This window comes from Pyrgilauda ruficollis, unplaced genomic scaffold, assembly GCF_017590135.1.
Source record: "Pyrgilauda ruficollis isolate IOZ18807 unplaced genomic scaffold, ASM1759013v1 scaffold66, whole genome shotgun sequence".
Taxonomy (NCBI): Eukaryota; Metazoa; Chordata; class Aves; order Passeriformes; family Passeridae; genus Pyrgilauda; species Pyrgilauda ruficollis.
Genome location: NW_024528377.1, coordinates 6,501,283 through 6,518,833, shown reverse-complemented (window position 1 = coordinate 6,518,833; position 17,551 = coordinate 6,501,283). Strand labels below are relative to the sequence as shown.

At 45.8% G+C, this 17,551-nt stretch overlaps 1 protein-coding gene across 9 annotated transcripts in view; it reads right to left on the bottom strand.

Annotated features, from left to right (window-relative positions):
• Positions 1-10,040: 10,040 nt before the first annotated feature.
• C2CD5 (C2 calcium dependent domain containing 5) overlaps positions 10,041-17,551 on the bottom strand; it is a 57,961-nt gene continuing 50,450 nt past the window's right edge. For 7 of the 9 annotated variants that reach the window (XM_041484390.1, XM_041484385.1, XM_041484386.1 and 4 more), the window contains 5 exons: positions 17,158-17,208; positions 16,036-16,137; positions 15,032-15,222; positions 12,090-12,236; positions 10,041-11,449 (listed from right to left, as the gene is read on the bottom strand). In XM_041484390.1, the coding sequence (XP_041340324.1) occupies positions 11,330-11,449; positions 12,090-12,236; positions 15,032-15,222; positions 16,036-16,137; positions 17,158-17,208 (611 nt within the window). In that variant the 3' untranslated portion in view covers positions 10,041-11,329. The remainder of the gene's footprint in view (positions 11,450-12,089; positions 12,237-15,031; positions 15,223-16,035; positions 16,138-17,157; positions 17,209-17,551) is intronic. The other 2 variants (XM_041484389.1, XM_041484382.1) reach the window with 1 other exon arrangement.

The following is a 17,551-nucleotide window of genomic DNA, read 5'->3' as shown; positions in this document are numbered from 1 at the left end:
AGAATTGTAAGTACAATATCAAATTAATTCCTGCGAAGTCCTGGTGTCCAAAAGCTAACCAGTTTTTACCTGGCTTGTACCAGTTGTACCAGTCCTCTGAAAAAACATTATTTTTTATACAAAAACAGTTTTGCCACGTTTTCCCCTCAGCTGTCATGTTGCAATAGTACCATTACTGTGACAACATCTGCACTCATCCTTCCAGCTGCAGGGGAGTCAGAGTGCACAAGAGTGAAGCACAAAATGGGGGAGAATGACTTACTGATGAGAGACAGAGCTCATTCTCTAAAGCTGAGAACCTCTTAGATGAGCAGGGTTGAAAGGACTTTCAAAACATCTTTTTCTGCCAGCAGTGATGTTGGCTGGTAAAAAGGTGGAACAAGAATGAGTGAAAACATGCTGGAGTAATTGACAAGGAATGTGTCAAGGCATTAGCCACAAGTACTTTGCTTTTTGGTTCTGCATGGAAAGAAGGTTTTCTCATAAAATGGAATTTTATGTGTTCCTACACAGGCAATTTGTACAACCTTACCATTGCTGCTGTACATTATTGAAGTAAGGCATAAAAACCAGACTTCTGTTCTACAGCACTGGCTTCAGGATGCCTCTTTAGCATGTTTTAATGCATAAAAACCAGAATTCTGTTCTACAGCACTGGCTTCAGGATGCCTCTTTAGCGTGTTTAATGCATAAAAACCAGAATTCTGTACTACAGCACTGGCTTCAGGATGCCTCTTTAGCGTGTTTAATGCCCATGTAAGACGTGGGTGGGCAGGAGCAGCAGTAAGGTGAAGGTAATAAGTAAGTACCTGGAGATTCTGGGAGAAACTCCTGCCTGTGCAGCTCTATGAGTTTGTGCTCACTGTTAACAGGAGTGAGCTGTGCTGCAGTTAATGGGCTTGATCACAAAAACAGCTACTCAGAATGGTAAGGGACTTGCTGGGGTAGGACCAATTAAGTTCTGTTCAGCCTAGAGAAGAGAAGGCTGCATGAAGACCTCATGGCAGCCTTGCTGTATCTGAAAAGGCTGAAAAGGAAGCTGAAGAGGGACTTTCATCAGGAACTGCAGTGGTGGGAAAAGGGGGAATGGGTTCAGACTCAAACAGGGGGAGAATTAGGTTAGATTTACAGAGGGAACTCTTCCCTGTGAGGGTGGTGAGGCCCTGGCACAGGCTGCCCAGAGCAGCTGTGGCTGCCCCATCCCTGGAAGAGTTGTGTCCCTGCCATGGCATGCTCTGAGCAGCCTGGGACAGTGGAAGGTGTCCCTGCCATGGCAGGGGGCTGGAACTGGATGATCCCTCAGGCTCCTCCAGCCCAAATTGCTCTATGACTTTGTGTATTAGAACTGACATGCCAAAGATCTTGTGGCTGGAATTACTCTATAATGCACCATTTGTGAAGGCAATAAAATGCATAGAACATGCACACCCACATGCACAGAGACTACAAGCACATCTCTGAACAAACAGGCTCTTCCCTTGTAAGTGCAGTTCCTTTTCCTTGGGAACAGATTCTTACCTCATGTCTGACATTTGCTGAAGTTTCAATTTGAGCAGTTGCTGTCAGGAAGCCATCATTCATTACTTAGTGTTGGTTAAGAATCCTGTTTGTGAGAAGGTTGTGTCTGATACAGAGGGGGACATATTACATTTGGTCTCACAATAAGTAATCCCTCTAGATCAGGATGAAGTGGATAGAAGAAAAGCAGAAGAGAGGAAAAAGCTTATTAATGTTGTTGCTCTTCTTATCACAAATGATCCTTAGCTCTGGCTAGGGAGGAACCTGAATTTGTGTGAGGCATCAGGAGACCCCTTCTCTGCTGAGAATTAACAGCAGATCTAGGTGCTGGGGTTTGTTCAGCTGTCAGCCCTGGAAAAGGTGACAGAGAAAAGGATGAAGCAAGAAAAGAGGATGCAGAAACGTGTTTAAAGACAGCTTTCACCAAGGGTGGCTGAAACCCTCAGAGCCTGCACAGAGACTGTCTAGCAAGGAGCCCCACAAATGCTCTGGCTGTGGGTGGCCTCTGGCAAACACTCAGAGCCCGAGCACAGGCTGCTGCTCTGAAGGGTGCAGGATCATGGGCCAAGCCACATCCAGCATCCACAGGACAATGGAAATCTGACTGCAAACTGAGCAAAAAGCCAAGGCTTCAGTGATGGAAGTGAAACAGCCCGGCCGGGTGGAGGCTTCAGGCACAGAACCAGGGCAGAGCTCAGGTTCATTGGCAGGTTTTGCACTGGCCAGATCTTCCATTAACCCATACATCAAAGGCCAGAGTTCCTGGCCTCATAGAAGTCTTTCCAAATACATTGAAATACAGTTGTGTGCAGCAGCAAATGCATACAGCAGCTTTGCTGTACTGGAACCAGAACCAGGACCTCCTCGCATTTTTAAGGAGGCCTCAGAAGTGATGTTAAACTTTTCTGGAAAGAAGTTTTTATTATCCTTATCTGCTTTTAACAGAGAAAACAGAGACAGAGACTTGAAAATATTTGATTGATGACCGAGGTAGATTTGTAACAGAGACTTCTTGAAGCCTAGTGCAGTGCTGTGGGACACACATTGCAGAGAAATTCAGCTGTGACTCAAACTGTTGGGTGCACCAACAGCTAATATTAGTGACATGCTTCAAGATCATCATGACTTTTTCTTCTATGGCCTCCAAATTTAAGCAGCATCACTTCATTGGGACCCAGGCAGAAAATGTAAAGTTTGGTTAATGGGCAAAGAATAATGAAAATTTATTCTGTCTCTTCACAAATATAATTAAGATGGAAGCAAGGCTCGACACAGAAATTGTCCGCCAAAGGACAGAGGTGAAACTGAAAACAGCTGGAGTATTCCTTTTCATGCTGGGTGACAATCCAAACTGCAAGTGAAGGAAGAGGGAAATAACTGGGACTGGGTGTGGTTTCCAAGGGAAAGCAGCTCCCCCAGGGATTTGCAGTTATTGCAGAGACAGCATCGACACCATGGCTGAAAACTCCAGAAACGCAGGAGCAGGGACAACCTGCACATTCCCCTGCTCAGCTTCAGCTGTGCTTTGCACCCCAGACCACAGCAGCTCTTCCACAGTCGTCAAATCAGATCCCACCGTGGACTGCACACACAGACATCTGCAGCTGTGGGGCTTCCTCATTCTTGTTTTTCTCCAGGTCCTTACTCAAATGTGAATCCCTTTGAAAAGACTGAGGGGCTGTGCTTTCCCTCTGTTGTGAGGTTAGTCCTATAAACCATTTGAAAGCAGGGAAATAACAGTTTTCTCTCTTGAGAAGAGACCCAGGAGATGGATGGCTTTGTCTCACAAAATGTCACACTGCCATGCGTGTCAGGCAGGGAGTTTCACAAGTCACTCATTCAGCCAGCTGCTGGGAGAGAGTCTGAGAGAGAACATAAACTGCTTGGGAAGATAAATATCAACAAAGCCCTTTTATTTGGAGACTCAACATACTTTTCCAACTGCCTGCTCACTTTGTGGGAAATATGACATCATAAGTTGACAGTGTTTTAGCATTGTTGCACAAAGAATAACCTTTTGAGAGGGTAACAGAAAATTGCCAGTGTATCAGAAATTGAGCAAAGAACAAAATCTTTGATGTGCAAATAATCAGTCACCTGGTAGCAGGTGTGATTCTACCATCATCAACATGATTTCTGCTGAACTGGAAGGATCAAAATATACATTGCTGTGTAAAATAAACAGTCTGAATTGAGATAACACATTATTGAGTGCAATTCAAAAATCAATTTTTAAAATAAAGTCATTACTTGCATAGCATGATGACTTTTGCAGACTTGAAGATTCAAACAGACATAAAAAATGCTGAGGAAAAAAGCATAGTGAAGTGCCATGCAGTGCTTTGAAACAGCTTTGGAATGAAGGCCACTTAACCAAACTACACGAAACCACCGAGCTCCTTCATGTCAGGACAGGAGGGAGCTGTAAACGGTGGCAAAAGCTATTATTTTAGTCACCGTAATCACAAATTGAGAGAAAAAGAAAGACGTGGATATCTCTTTCTGGACTTGCCTTCCGAGAGGAAATGGAAATGAAAATGGAAATGAAAACATTATTTCTGGATCCCCAGGGCGGAGCTGCCCGGGCTCTGCAGTCCCACAGAGAAGGAGCCTGTCCCTGCAGGAGCAGAGCCACGATGTGCAGGATGGAGGGGATTTCTCTGAGCTCACCCCGCATTCTCCAGGTGCCTGCCTTCCCCTTTCCCAGGGTTTGTCCCCCAGAGAGGAGGGGACAGCTCTGCCCGGAGCGTGTGCTGCCAGCGGAGGGGCTGCGGCTGCTCCCCCGGCCAGGGGGTCACTCACACCAGCGGCTGCCGGCCGGGGCGGCAGGGCCGGGACAGGCCTGGGGAGCTCGGTGTCCCCGTGCCGGGACAGGCCTGGGGAGCTCGGTGTCCCCGTGCCGGGACAGGCCTGGGGAGCTCGGTGTCCCCCGGGACAGGCCTGGGGAGCTCGGTGTCCCCGTGCCGGGACAGGCCTGGGGAGCTCGGTGTCCCCGTGCCGGGGCTGGGCCGGGCAGGGTGAGGGCGGCTCCAGGCGCAGCCCGGCCGGGTCCCACGGCGGCAGCTGCCACAGCCCTGCGGCAGGAGCTGCCACTGGCGTGTCCCGCAGGAGCAGAGGCACATCTCCAGAGGGTGACACCACCGAGCACCGTGGATGTCAGCCTCCCTCCCTGGGAGGCAGGGGAGCTGAGGAGGGATTCCGGTGGGAACGTGCGCTCACACGCCCGGGATTTGCGGCAAACCGGAAAGTCTCTCCTCGGCAGCAAAGAGAAAACACAGCTCTGCCCACGTGCAGTTCCACACCGCGGATGGAGCTGTCAAAATACTTCCCACAGCTGAGACCTGGAGGACAGGCAAACACTCTGCTGCTGCTGAGAGCCATTGCTGGAACCAACAATGGGCTGTGCTCTGCACTTAAATAATTACAGACATCCTGCAAACATCTTGCATTTCTTTTCCTTCCACAGATTTTCCACGCTGTAAATGTTGAATAAGCAGATAACTGCCCAGATGGAAATCTGGGAGCTCTGTTGGCATCTGTTTGTGGCTTTACAAGGATAAGTTTGTTTAGGGAGGCTGAAGAGGAGGTGGATGTGGAAGGACAGCCAGGTAAATCTGCAGGTGATGCTTTTATCAGCACAGAACTGGTGGAACAAAGATGTTCTGTCACGGGGTCACAGGCTTTATTTTGCTGGCTTTGGAGCACGGGTGAGGGCTGCAGTCGGGCAAAATCTCAGCCCTAGGATTTAGCTATAGCCTTTGCTGCTCTGCCTTGGGTGCCATCTAGATTAATTAAAAAACTGGTTTTTCCTGCATGACACAGATTGCAGGAGCAGATTCCCTTGGGTTTTCAGTCAGTGTATGTCCAAACAGTGTCTCCAGATTTTTGGGTGATGAGTTCAAAACATTCTGGTGCCTAATTCCAGTGATTCATTTTGTGATTATTCAATATGAAATGCCCTCAGGTGTCAGATTTCCAGAGGGGTTAAATACTCACAACTCAAATGATTCAGTAGCTCTAAAATACTGTTATAAAACCATGGGAAGATCATATTAAACCTAGAGAAATTCAGCAAGACATTTCTGAACTAACTACCCATCATCCCTTCTAATAGAGGATCTTTTAGACCAACTTCAGCCAAGTGTATTACCTAGTTTCACAGGGAACTGAAACATTTGTCACAATATGAAAAAAAATGGGGAGCATTTAGAGTTTAAGTTGATTTTCAGTGTTTCTGTTAAGATTTTCTTTCCCCTGATTGTTAACTTAAGAGCACTGTACAGCAGTGTCCTAATTCACTTAACTCCATTTTCTCGTAGGATAGAAATTAACCCACACATAAGTTAAATATTCCAAAAATAACATCATTACCATGATATCAGGCACTCACTGCTTTATTGGTTTCTGTGTCACCTCTGTGTCAGACCAGAGTTCGATTTCCAATGTCTCCAGTTCTGTACCCTGGTTTGCAGCAGGTTTTGTGCTCGTTTCTCTGCAAGCTGTCCAGCTGTGCCTCTGGACTTTTTGCTGGGTCACCTCCAAGCATTAACTAGAATTTTCCAGCAGTTAAAACCCCATGGAACCAGATGCACACGTTTGCATCTTTCGGGAGGAATCCCCACAGCACAAACATGCTTGCAGTGCTCGTGTGTGTTTGCGATTGTGTACATCCAGAAACAGCAGAAATGAGTTTGACAGAATCACAGAACGGCTTGGGCTGGAAGAGACCTCGGCCATCACCCAGAGCCACCCCTGCCATGGCAGGGACACCTCCCTCTGTCCCAGGTGCTCAGAGCCCATCCAGCCTGGCCCTGGGCACTGCCAGGGATGCAGGGCAGCCACAGCTGCTCTGGCACCTGTGCCAGGGCCTGCCCACCCTGCCAGGGAGGAATTTAATCCCAGTATCCCACCCAAGCCCACTCCCTGTCAGTGTGAAACCATTCCCCCTGCGCTGTCACTCCAGGCCCTTGGGAATTGTCCCTCCCATCCTGTAAGTGCCCTCAGCACGGCAAGGCCACCAAGGTCACCCCGAGCTGTCCCTTGTGCCAGCAGAGCTGCTCCATCCCCTGCGCCCCGAGCCGCCCTGGGCTCCTCCTGTGCTGGGTCGGGCTGGCCCAGCCCTGCAGGGCTCACCGAGGGGGCAGCGGGGCACAGCCCCTCCGTGGTGAACTGGAACGCTAAGGAACAAAACAGTCTGTGAACATTTCACTGCCTCCTCCAGCTGAGACCAAGAGTTCATTTTCAGGAGTTTCCTTAATCCCAGAAATCAAACCTTTCCAGTCTGTTCTAGGTGTTTGAAGGTTTACAGCTCAGATGTCACCACTCAGAAATTGTCTCAGCACGTTGGTGTTTCCCCTCTTCGTTCCAGCCACACATTCTTTGCATGACTGCATTTTTTCACTAATTCTGACTGTTCTGAGGCTTCAGGTGCCTTCAGTCTCCTCATTTTAGCAACTGAAGAATTTTTTTGGACATGATGCCAGAGAACAGTCAAAAAGTGTTTGAATTGCCTGTCATAAAGGCAGTCAGGGCTAACAAAATATGAGATTTTCCTATGGGAAAAGTAAGCATAGCTGATAAAATGCATAGAAGTAATATTTGTATTTAATTTGATTGCTTGTCGTCTCCATATATCATATTTTCCTTTTCTCTTGCTGCTTCACTCCCACCTATTGTCATAATCTGCAAATTACTTTAGTCTGAGATATTTCCCGTGTGTTAACTGCATTTCATTGGCTGCCAATTCAGTTTTCTGTTTCTGCACTTACATTTGTATTTAGGAAACATGACGAAAATTAATATCATAATTATACCATTCAAGCAAATCACATGAATTAAATCTGTGTCTAGCCAGCCAAAAATATCTGTGGTTGTCACTGGAGTGTGCATTTTTTTCCTTCTCCAGCAGCATCATGAGACAACGTTGTGGTTTAAGGCCAGCCAGCAGCTGAGTGCCAGAGTGCCCCATCCCTCTGGGAACTCTATCCCAGATGAAACCTGGGCAGACAGAGGGACAAACTGCTCCCTGTGGCACTCCACGGGCAAGGGCTCCATAAAGAACAACACCCAAAACCTTCTCCTTTTGAAGCACCATCTTTTAACTGTCTCACTAAATATTTATTCTGATTTCCTCAGAGCTCTTGCAGAGCTGTGGCCCTGCTCATCTTGAACGAAGGCACTAAACCCACACACCTCCTTTTGCGTCTGCCCAGCTGCAATCTCCTTTTTCCTGAACGTTCCCGTGTCCCAGCACCACAGGAGGGCATCTCCTGCTCCCCTGGAGGTGTGCACTGCGCTGCAGCTCCCGCAGGGATGTTCCAGAGGCTGCTCTGAGCCCTGCCCGGGGCTCAGTGCAAAGGCAGCCCGGAGACATCACTGGTGAGATCACACAGCACTGACACTGCAGAGGGATTTCAGCCATGGGCCCTGCAGCTCCCCAATGGCCAGGGCACACAGCACTGACACTGCAGAGGGCATTTCAACCATGGGCTCTGCAACTCCCCAGTGGCCAGGGCACACAGCACTGACACTGCAGAGGCATTTCAACCATGGGCCCTGCAACTCCCCAATGCCCAGGGCACACTCACCCACCCTGCAGAGGGCATTTCAGCCATGGGCCCTGCAACTCCCCAATGGAGTGAGCTGACAAGAAAGAAACTAATGGAGCACTGCTGGACTCTCCCCAGAGCAGCCGTTTGCTATCAAACAAACCATGCCTAACCCAACCAAGGCATTAATCACTCCCAGCCTCTAATGTCACTCCCTAACAGCTTGGGCAACTCTTTGAGAAGGCTCCCATCATCTCCTGTCAGAGTGATCTCTAAAGTACAGCCAGGGTGCTTGAGAGATCAGCTGCTGGTCCCACACACCTTTTTAACTGCAGAAACTCAGGACTTGTGCTTCATTAAATTCAATGAGATCATGTAGTCGTTTTATTGCAGGGTATCAGGTAAAATCAATCAGGTTAAATTTGAATTATTGCTTGCCCTGGGATCTGAGCAAATTTCTGTCCAGGCTATTTTCACATTCCCATTGAGTTTGGACTCTGATTTAACTGCTGCAGTACAGACCCCTTTCATTTCAGAGGGGCCTCCTTGGATTTTTTGAAGTCTAAACTCCGAGTTCAGACAAATCATAACAAATCTTTCTTCCTAGGAAGTAAACGACAACTTCATTGAATCTGATGCCACTCTAATTAAGTATTAAAATAATGTCAGTTTATTTGTAGGACAGGTGACTGCAAAACCAGTGTCCATGTGTTGGAGGTTAGGATTTTTCCCTTGTCAGTTGCACAACTGACAAACAAAGTAGAAGTGACAATTTGGTGACTGTTTGCAGTTTAAAAATGGGTCTGCCACTTCTGGAATACTAACTGGAGAAGCATTAAAATTTCTAGATAAGAAAGCTGCTCTGTATCTAAAGAAACCGTCTAGAGGAAGCTGTGACATTTAAACAGCCAGAAATGAAAAGATGGCATTAATGCTTCCATAGAAGCAAGCAGCACCCCTCCAAAGGGAAAATAATCAAACCAGTTTACTTCAGTGTGCTACTTCAGATATTTCAGCTGAATGCTCATGCTGTACACAACTTTTTGTGCCAGTCCAAGACCTTTTGAAGTTATTCACATTCTGCCATTAGCTACAAAGGGAAACAAGATTTGCCTTGCAAAACAATCAGGAGCTGCAGCTATTTACAGGCAAATTAATTCATGGCAGCTTTGGTTGCAACAGCTACAGAATTTGGCAAGATGATTTAATTGTGTTAGTGATGTGTTCTGCTAAGGGCCAAATTCACACACTTCCAATCTAAAGGATAATTAACCCCCAAAATATCAGAATGACAGGATCATAGAATGGTTTGGGGTGGAACAGCTTTAAAAGTTGGTCTGCTGGGAGGAGAGGGAGGTGTTGAGGTTGTTGGGTGCACGGTGGGAGGGGACACCTCCCGCTGTCCCAGGCTGCTGAGCCCCATCCAGCCTCACCTGAAAGCCTTGCAGGGACCCAGGGGCAGCCCCAGCTGCTCTGGCACCTGTGCCAGGGCCTGCCCCACTCACAGGGAGGAATTCCTTCCCACTATCCCATCCAAACCCAGTCCCTGTCAGTGTAAGCCATTCCCCTGTGCCGTCACCCCAGGCCCTTGTGAACAATCCCTCTCCCCCTTCCTTGTGGCTCTCTTTGGGCCCTGCAAGGCCACCAGGGTCACCCCAAAGCCTTCCCTTCTCCAGGGGAGCAGCCCAGCTGTGCCAGCCCCTGGTGCCAGCAGAGCTGCTCCATCCCTCTGCTCGCCTGGAGCTGCCCTGGGCTCTGCAGCAGCTCCAGCTCCTCCTGGGCTGGCCCAGCCCTGCAGGGGCTCAGAGAGGGGCAGAAGCCCCTGCCCTGCTGCTCTGGGCTTGGATGAGCCCAGGACACAGAGAGGCTGTAACATGCCACACACAAAAGATTCCTCTGAGGAGAATGGGGGTGGGACATGTGTGGTACATCCAGCTTACAAATTTACCTATGCACACACATTGAGACAGTGAATTTTATAAAGATATTTATTGAGCAAGAATGATTTTCATGCTCATTTACAATGAAATAATTAGTTTTAACAAATAATCATGCCATTGCTTAATTTGAACACTAAACAGAATATTTACATTCAAGTTTACATCTTAGTTCAAGTTCCATGTACAATGTTGTCAGAATTAAGCAAGAATGCATCTTCAAATCAAAGTTTTTTTTGGTGTGTTTTTGTTTTGTTTTTGTTTTTTTTTTTCAATAGAGTATCATCGCCTTTCAAACTTCTACTGGAAATGACAAATTTCCTGTCTTTGCAGTGCCCTTATTTCCCAGCTACAGCACTGGAAAAGAACAAAAAAACCCCAAACACAAAAGGAACCTGCAGGAACCAGTGTCACACACATAAATCAATCTCCAATTAGCCAGACATTCAAACAGGAAGGAGGCTGCAGAATAAGCTCTGCACAACTGATTTTTGGGGGACTGTTTATGTCATCCTTGAAACAGATCCTGACCTCAGGACAATTCTTTCCCGAAGTCTTAAATAACAGAAGACCTGCTTTGTCAACACTGAAGTGAACATCTTCTACTAACACCAGACACACCCTGGAACTTCTGTTGTGTTCTGGGGTTTTTCTGTCACACCACAGGGATGCCCTGGGTCACAGCACTGTGGTCTGGCAGCTTTTTAAAAACAATTAAAAAAACGAACAACACCCCCCAGCTCCCAAAGAGAAAAACAACAACAAAAATGAGAAAAAATACTTTCAATGAGCAGAAATTCAAACTGAAACTTTTTGGTACTGCTTTTTCCTCTTCACACTCTATGATGTAAAGGAATTTCAGAGTCCAGCCCATGTTTCCTTGGCCTGCACACAAATCTCTCCCTTCTTCATCAAAGGTTCCCAAGACAGACTTCCCAGGCACCTCCCTCCCACCCTGAGCTGAGCCAGGCAACATTCAAACTCAGAAATGGCTCTGAGTGACAACTGACCAGGGTCCCACTGAACAGCTCAAAAATGGAACAGAATTTTTCCTTTCCTTCCACAGTTCCATGAAATGCCTGCTATTCTAATCCACGTTCTCCTGTGAGTGCTTCACCTGGTTCCACAGGGCAACAGAAGAACCAGAGCACACCTGCCAGCTCACTGCTCTGACTTACTTAAGTTACATGACAACAAAAGAAGAGTGATTGTCCTGGATTTTGGCTGTGAATGTCATGGAGAGACGCTGACTTTGAAGATGCAAACCTAAACATTGCCACGTTTGAAATAACCTTTCCACTGAGCAGCCTCTGCCCTGCTGTGCCTTCACGTGGTGACGTCCCCGGCGGAGCCCGCGGGCTGCGCGGCCGGAGCCGGCAGCGCCTCCAGCTCGGACTCCCGGACAAAGACCACGGCATCCCCACTGACATTGATCAGACACTGCGCCTGCCAAGAGACAGCCCAGTCACAAACAGCCACACACTGCGTCTGCTTGCAGCTGCTAAAGGCAATACACACAACAATCAACAGGGACAGGGAGAAGGACGAATTATTACAATTTATTGGTGAGGAAACCTGCGCTGCGTTTTCTTTTCTATGAGCTCACTTGTGTGCTACCAAACATGCAGATGGACTCCTGGGAGGGGAGACCACCACAGTGACATCTGCATATCCTGCTTTCCTTACTGTTTTGAACATATTTGATTTACTAATATTCTGTTATTGTCTTCACAAATCACGGTTTGTTCCTTTGTGTACAAAATGGAGCAGTTTACATCAGCAACTCCAGGTACTTTCACATGGAGTTAGGATGGAGATCCTACACTGCAACATCAGAAATACCAAGCAAGTCCTGCAATTGACTTATTCTAGCAAGCTTGGCTCTTTTATCCATCTGGGTATTTATGAAGCGTCCTCATAATTTTGTGTTAGTACAAGAACACTCTTGGATTCTTCAAACATTATCCAAGATATCAAGAAATGTTGTGCAGCTACGGCTTTACAGCACTGCTGGTTTTTTAAGACAAAATGTGTACTTGTATCATACTAACCACAACAGCCCTTGTCATTTCCCATCCCAATGTACCTGATTTTTGTTTGGGTTCTCCATGAAAACACACTGCTTCATGATGTATGACACAACTGCATTCCCTCCCAGAGCTGCAACATGGGCTCTCACCATGGCAAACACTTCAGCAATAAAAGCGTGCAGGAAACCACTGACACCACCCTCCTAGAATGGAAAAATACACATTACATGTGATATTGGGTCTAGCTACAAGATGCTGAGTACTTCTCTTACATATTTATCAGCTGAAAAAGTCAGTGAATCCTAAATGGTGTGGAGAACTTAAAAGCCATTTGCTGAAGGGTCACAGCTACAAATCAGATGCAGAGAGACCATTCACAGGGGCCTGGAGTGACAGGACAGGATGGAATAGCCTAAACTGACAGGTAAAGATGGGATATTGGGAATGAGGAATTGTTCCCTGGGATGGTGAGGCCCTGGCACAGGTGCCCAGAGCAGCTGTGGCTGCCCCTGGATCCCTGGCAGTGCCCCAGGCCAGGCTGGACACTGGGGCTGGAGCACCTGGGACAGTGGGAGGTGTCCCTGCCATGGCAGGGGGGTGGAACAAGAGGGTTTTAAGGTCCCTTCCAATCCAAACCATTCCATGGTTTATGAAATTCTTGGAAATTCCCAGTAAGGAGTGACCATTACCTTTGATCACTGCAACTTCATGTAGGTTAATGACTGTCATTGGTTCTCAACACTCACTCAAGAAAGGATCCCTCAAAATAAGAGGTAAGCAAGGATAGAGCAGAGACCTGAGCTATCCAAGCTGTTCATTTTTTTATTTTCCTACTTGAAGTGCAAAGGAACTTCTAGCCATCTCATTTCATTAATTTTTTTGACTTGATGATGCTTGTTAGGCATTTTTACTTCTTTGGTGCAAAACTGAAGAATTTAAATTGATGTCAAAGGAGAAGGAAAACAACAAATATGGATTTTCCTAGAAAATCCTTAAGAAAGAATATGAGCAATTACATTGTGGGGGAAAAAATCTATTGCACACAAACCAGGCAACTAACCAAAGAAATAAAAATCCATGAAAATGCTGAGAAAAGAAACTGATCCAAACAGAGCTCACAGTTGGTTCAAAATACATACAAAATTCCAAACTTCCAAGACCACCAGACTTCCCACATGACTCTGTGTACGTGTGCCACTGCAGAAAATGGAAGAGGCAGGCAGAAGAAGAGATTGAACTAAGCTGAATTTCTAAGGGCTGTGCTCATTCCTGGAAGAATGTGCCCTGAACAGACTCATAAAGGCATAAAAAACCACATCCTGGATGAAAATTTACAAACAAGAAGGACAGGTATAATTTTATCAAACCCAGCATAAAGCTGGAATCAAGTCAGCTGCAGCAAGAAATCAAAATGCAATACAAGTTCATAATTCTCAAGGAATTTTGATATTGTCCAAGTTTTTTAAAGGTAGAGCAACTGATGGGGAAAAAATATGAATTATAAACCTAATGCAACACTGGATGGCAAGAGGTAACAAAATGATTGTACACACCCACCTGTAAACAGCAGAGCCTAAGAGCAATGGATGAATCTGACTTGAAATTATCATTAATGTTTCATTCTATCATTAATGTTTTATTCTGGTATATACTTCAGCACCACCACAAGCAAAACATAAAGCAATACAGAGAAAAATGCTGGTCATTACTTTCTTGCAGGACCTGAACCACACTGCTGGAGTTGGATATAATGACTGCTCTGTTCTGACTCCATTGTAACTCAAGGCAATCCTGTGGTAAGAGTAGTTTGTGCCTTAGCCTGTGTAGCTGAAATAATTTAAATTAGCTCCCCTAGGTGCTGGAAAGAGCACAGTGACAGCACCCCAGGACTGTGCAACATTCCAGCTCCAGGAAGGAGCTGAATCACACACCTGAGTGACCTATTCTTGCTGGGATCTGCTATCACAAAGCTCACCAGGCACTGAATTTGTACCTACAGAATCTGCACTTAGTGCAGGAATGTCCTGTGACCATTTCCCTGCTCTGACATCCTTCTGAAAACACTGTCCTTTTCACACAGGGATTTCTCAAGTTAAAAGGGGAAGTTAGAAGCAACTTGCAAGATCTAAAGAAAATGTTTGTCTGATCCAAGTTTCTCTAGAGTTCACAGCCCATTTTCAGGAAGACTGATCATTTTTATTAACATCTGCTCTGTAATTTCAGCAATGTGTAATTAGGAAAAACCAGCAAACACTTCAGCACTGACAAAGCAGGCAAGAGGTACACTCTCCTTCTGTGGCCAAAAGCAAAGATACAGCTACTTCCCAGAAGGACAGGAAAACTATAAGGAACACTGCTTGCTTTGGACATGCTCAGAGGATTATGTGTTCTCCCAGCCCAGATGGAGACCAGGGTTTGAACATCACCTCTAAGCTGGCTGTGTGGTCACGGACTCGTGGTGTAATTTTTGATGCTTAGCACACAAAGTTTAGTTACAGAGAATGCACAGAATGTAATGTTAAAATTAAAAATCAGCATAACATTTTCTATGATATGGGCAATGTTATTTTAACCAAAGAATTAACCAAATACACTGTGAAAGTTCCTCACTGAGCTTGCTAAATGAGGGAAGAATAGACGATTTATTTTTTTCTTTAGCATTTAATTTGAGTTCAAATGATCCCAACTTCTACCACTATTGGTCAAAGACACATTTTTTCCAACTGTATCTGTTTAAGAACTCACTGGTTTAGTGTTCTACCCAATTCACCAGCCATGGCAATTGTTAACTAACCCCGTGCTAACAGTGCCAAACACAAAACAGCTTCACGTGCTCCTGACAAGAACAGCACAAAGGAACTTGCTCTGCACTCAGCACCTTCCCCCAAGTGACAAATTCTATTCCCTGGCTGTGCCACACCTCAACTCAAACCTCTGATTCTTACAATTAACAACAATTGCTCCCTGACACAAAAGGAACCCCTGCCACGCAGCTCACCTCACGCAAAGAAGTGGTTTCTCGTATAAAAAACATGTTGATTATCCCGAGGTATTTGGTTATCTTGGCCCCAGGGAGAAAGGAAAGAGGTGTCATCTTAACAACTGAGACAGTGGAATTGGTGCACGACGGGACAGAACGGTGCCGCAAGTATCCCTCAGCCAGTGGACTCGCTTTTTCAAGGGAAGTAGCTGAAAAATGGGAAAAACCAGGAGAAAATAACTATCAACATCCATCCTTGTTCCTCAGAACACAAAAACTCTTCTTTATGGTTTTCCAAATAGCTTGGTGACAACATTCAGCTGCCTGTGATGCTCAGCCATATACGTGAGAAAGGAAATCACCATGCAAAGCATGCAAGAGAGACAAGAAGCTGAAATGGCATTTATTGAAAGAGTGGCATTCCTGCGAAAGGAAAACATTGAGGCGAGCAGCTGCACGTACAACCATCAGTTATAATGTGAAGGTAAAGGAAAAAGTGCCAACATTTTCAAACATGTATTCTGCTGGAAGAACAAATTACAGAAGTGTGAAAGTTGTTGTGTTTCCCCAGTGCAGCATTTTCCATTAAAACAGGTATTAATCTCTGCTAATTTAAGCAAGATAGTCAGACCTGTGGCCAAAGAACTACTGAAAACCAACTCACCACTTGCTAATTTAGTGACCATTGCCTTGACTGTCCCCTTGGTGATTGCTTCCTGTTTCTCACCCCCAATTTTCCAAGATCATACATACACCTACATCCATGCAGTGGATGTTATACAATTAGTAGGCGTACACATGTACGGAGAACTAATTACAGCAAGACTTTATTTTGCTTTTTATGCTACGGTTCATCAACCCTACGTGAGGTTACAGAACAATGCCAGCAGTTTTCACCCTGGGGAATTCATTCCACATGTGATCTGCAGTGCTACTGCTGGGCAGGGCACTCCACTAAGTCACCACTGGGAAATCAGAGATATGTCTCAGATTATCAGAACGTGGTAGAAACAGCCGCCTACTTGTCTTAATTGATCCGCGCCTTATGGTCTGAGCTTTCAGTTTAATGAGCTCTATCCAGCTGTTGCATCTGTCTGCAAAGGAACTGTAATCAACTGACGTTGCTGGAAACACAGACAGAAAAACAAAAGAAAAAAAACACAAAAAAAATGTATGGATGATGTCTCTTGCTCATCTCAGTGCTCCTTTTTGAGGAAGCAGTGATTCCTGTCTGAGAGAGAACAACCATCCGCCTGCAGGTCTGTCTAAAAGGAGAAGTTACAGGGCAGGTTTGGACTTGTCCAAACCAAAGTACCGATTTCTGGTGATGTCCCAGCTCTGAACCAACTGCCTGAGTGGGACTTCAGCACTGAAAAAACATGCAAATACAGTCATTAAGGACTTATACTAGATTAGGTTTTTTTTATACTCTCAATTTAGGCTGTAAGTTATGGCTTTTTAAACTTTATTTAAGCCTTTTTTAACTTTCATTTTCATTGCTTTATTTTCCTTACAAAGAGCTGCTGATCAGGATTTAAATTTCCCAAATGTCTTTATCAATAACAACTAACCTACAGAGTGAGAAAAAACCCAACCCTTTGGTGATGAGGATCAGAGTCACAAACTGAAACAACACCTCTGTTTTAAACACAAATCAATCTTCCTTTCAGAACAGTCCTCCTTGCCCCGACACCCTCCCTCCAACACCCCTCCCACTATCATTACCATAAGAAGTAAGAGTTGTTTCTGCTATGACTTTTGGTATTAGTTGCAGGGGTGTTTGCATATCTTTAAAAAAAAGGGGGGGTTGCAAACACCGTTTCTTCATTGTCCTGAAGAAACGGGAGGAACACATGCTAACTTCAAATTAACACAGGCAAAACAGCTCTCTTCCCAGGGACTCATTTTCTGCCAGATAAAGTTATATCAACGTACCTGACAGAGAGGCTGTTATTATTAACAAATTTAACTTTAATAATGAAAAATCACATCAAAATATTAGGATCTCATTAAGCCACACCAGAGCATGCACCCTCAGTTAAGTAGTAAACACTTCCTGCAGTAAGACACATCCAAAAGGAGTATACCAATATCCCAAGAACGCTCATTCTGTTCTGGCAGATGGCTAAATTCAGGAAACTCACCTCTCTGAGCAGCAGGAATACCTGTGTGGGAGCTTGCACCCTCCAGGACTTCTAACAAAACAAAATTAATTGCATTCAGATCATCTATTAAGCAGAGTTACAGGACAACAGCTTCCAAGAAAGATGGGAGGGACTATTTCCAAGGGCCTGGAGTGACAGGACAGGGGGAATGGCTTCACACTGACAGAGTGGGTTTGGATGGGATATTGGGAAGGAATTCCTCCCTGTGGAATGGGGCAGGCCCTGGCACAGGTGCCAGAGCAGCTGGGGCTGCCCCTGGATCCCTGGAAATACCCAGTGCCAGGCTGGACACTGGGGCTGGAGCACCTGGGACAGTGGCAGTGTCCCTGCCAGGGCAGGGGGTAGCAATGAGATTGTCTTTAACAACTGGTCC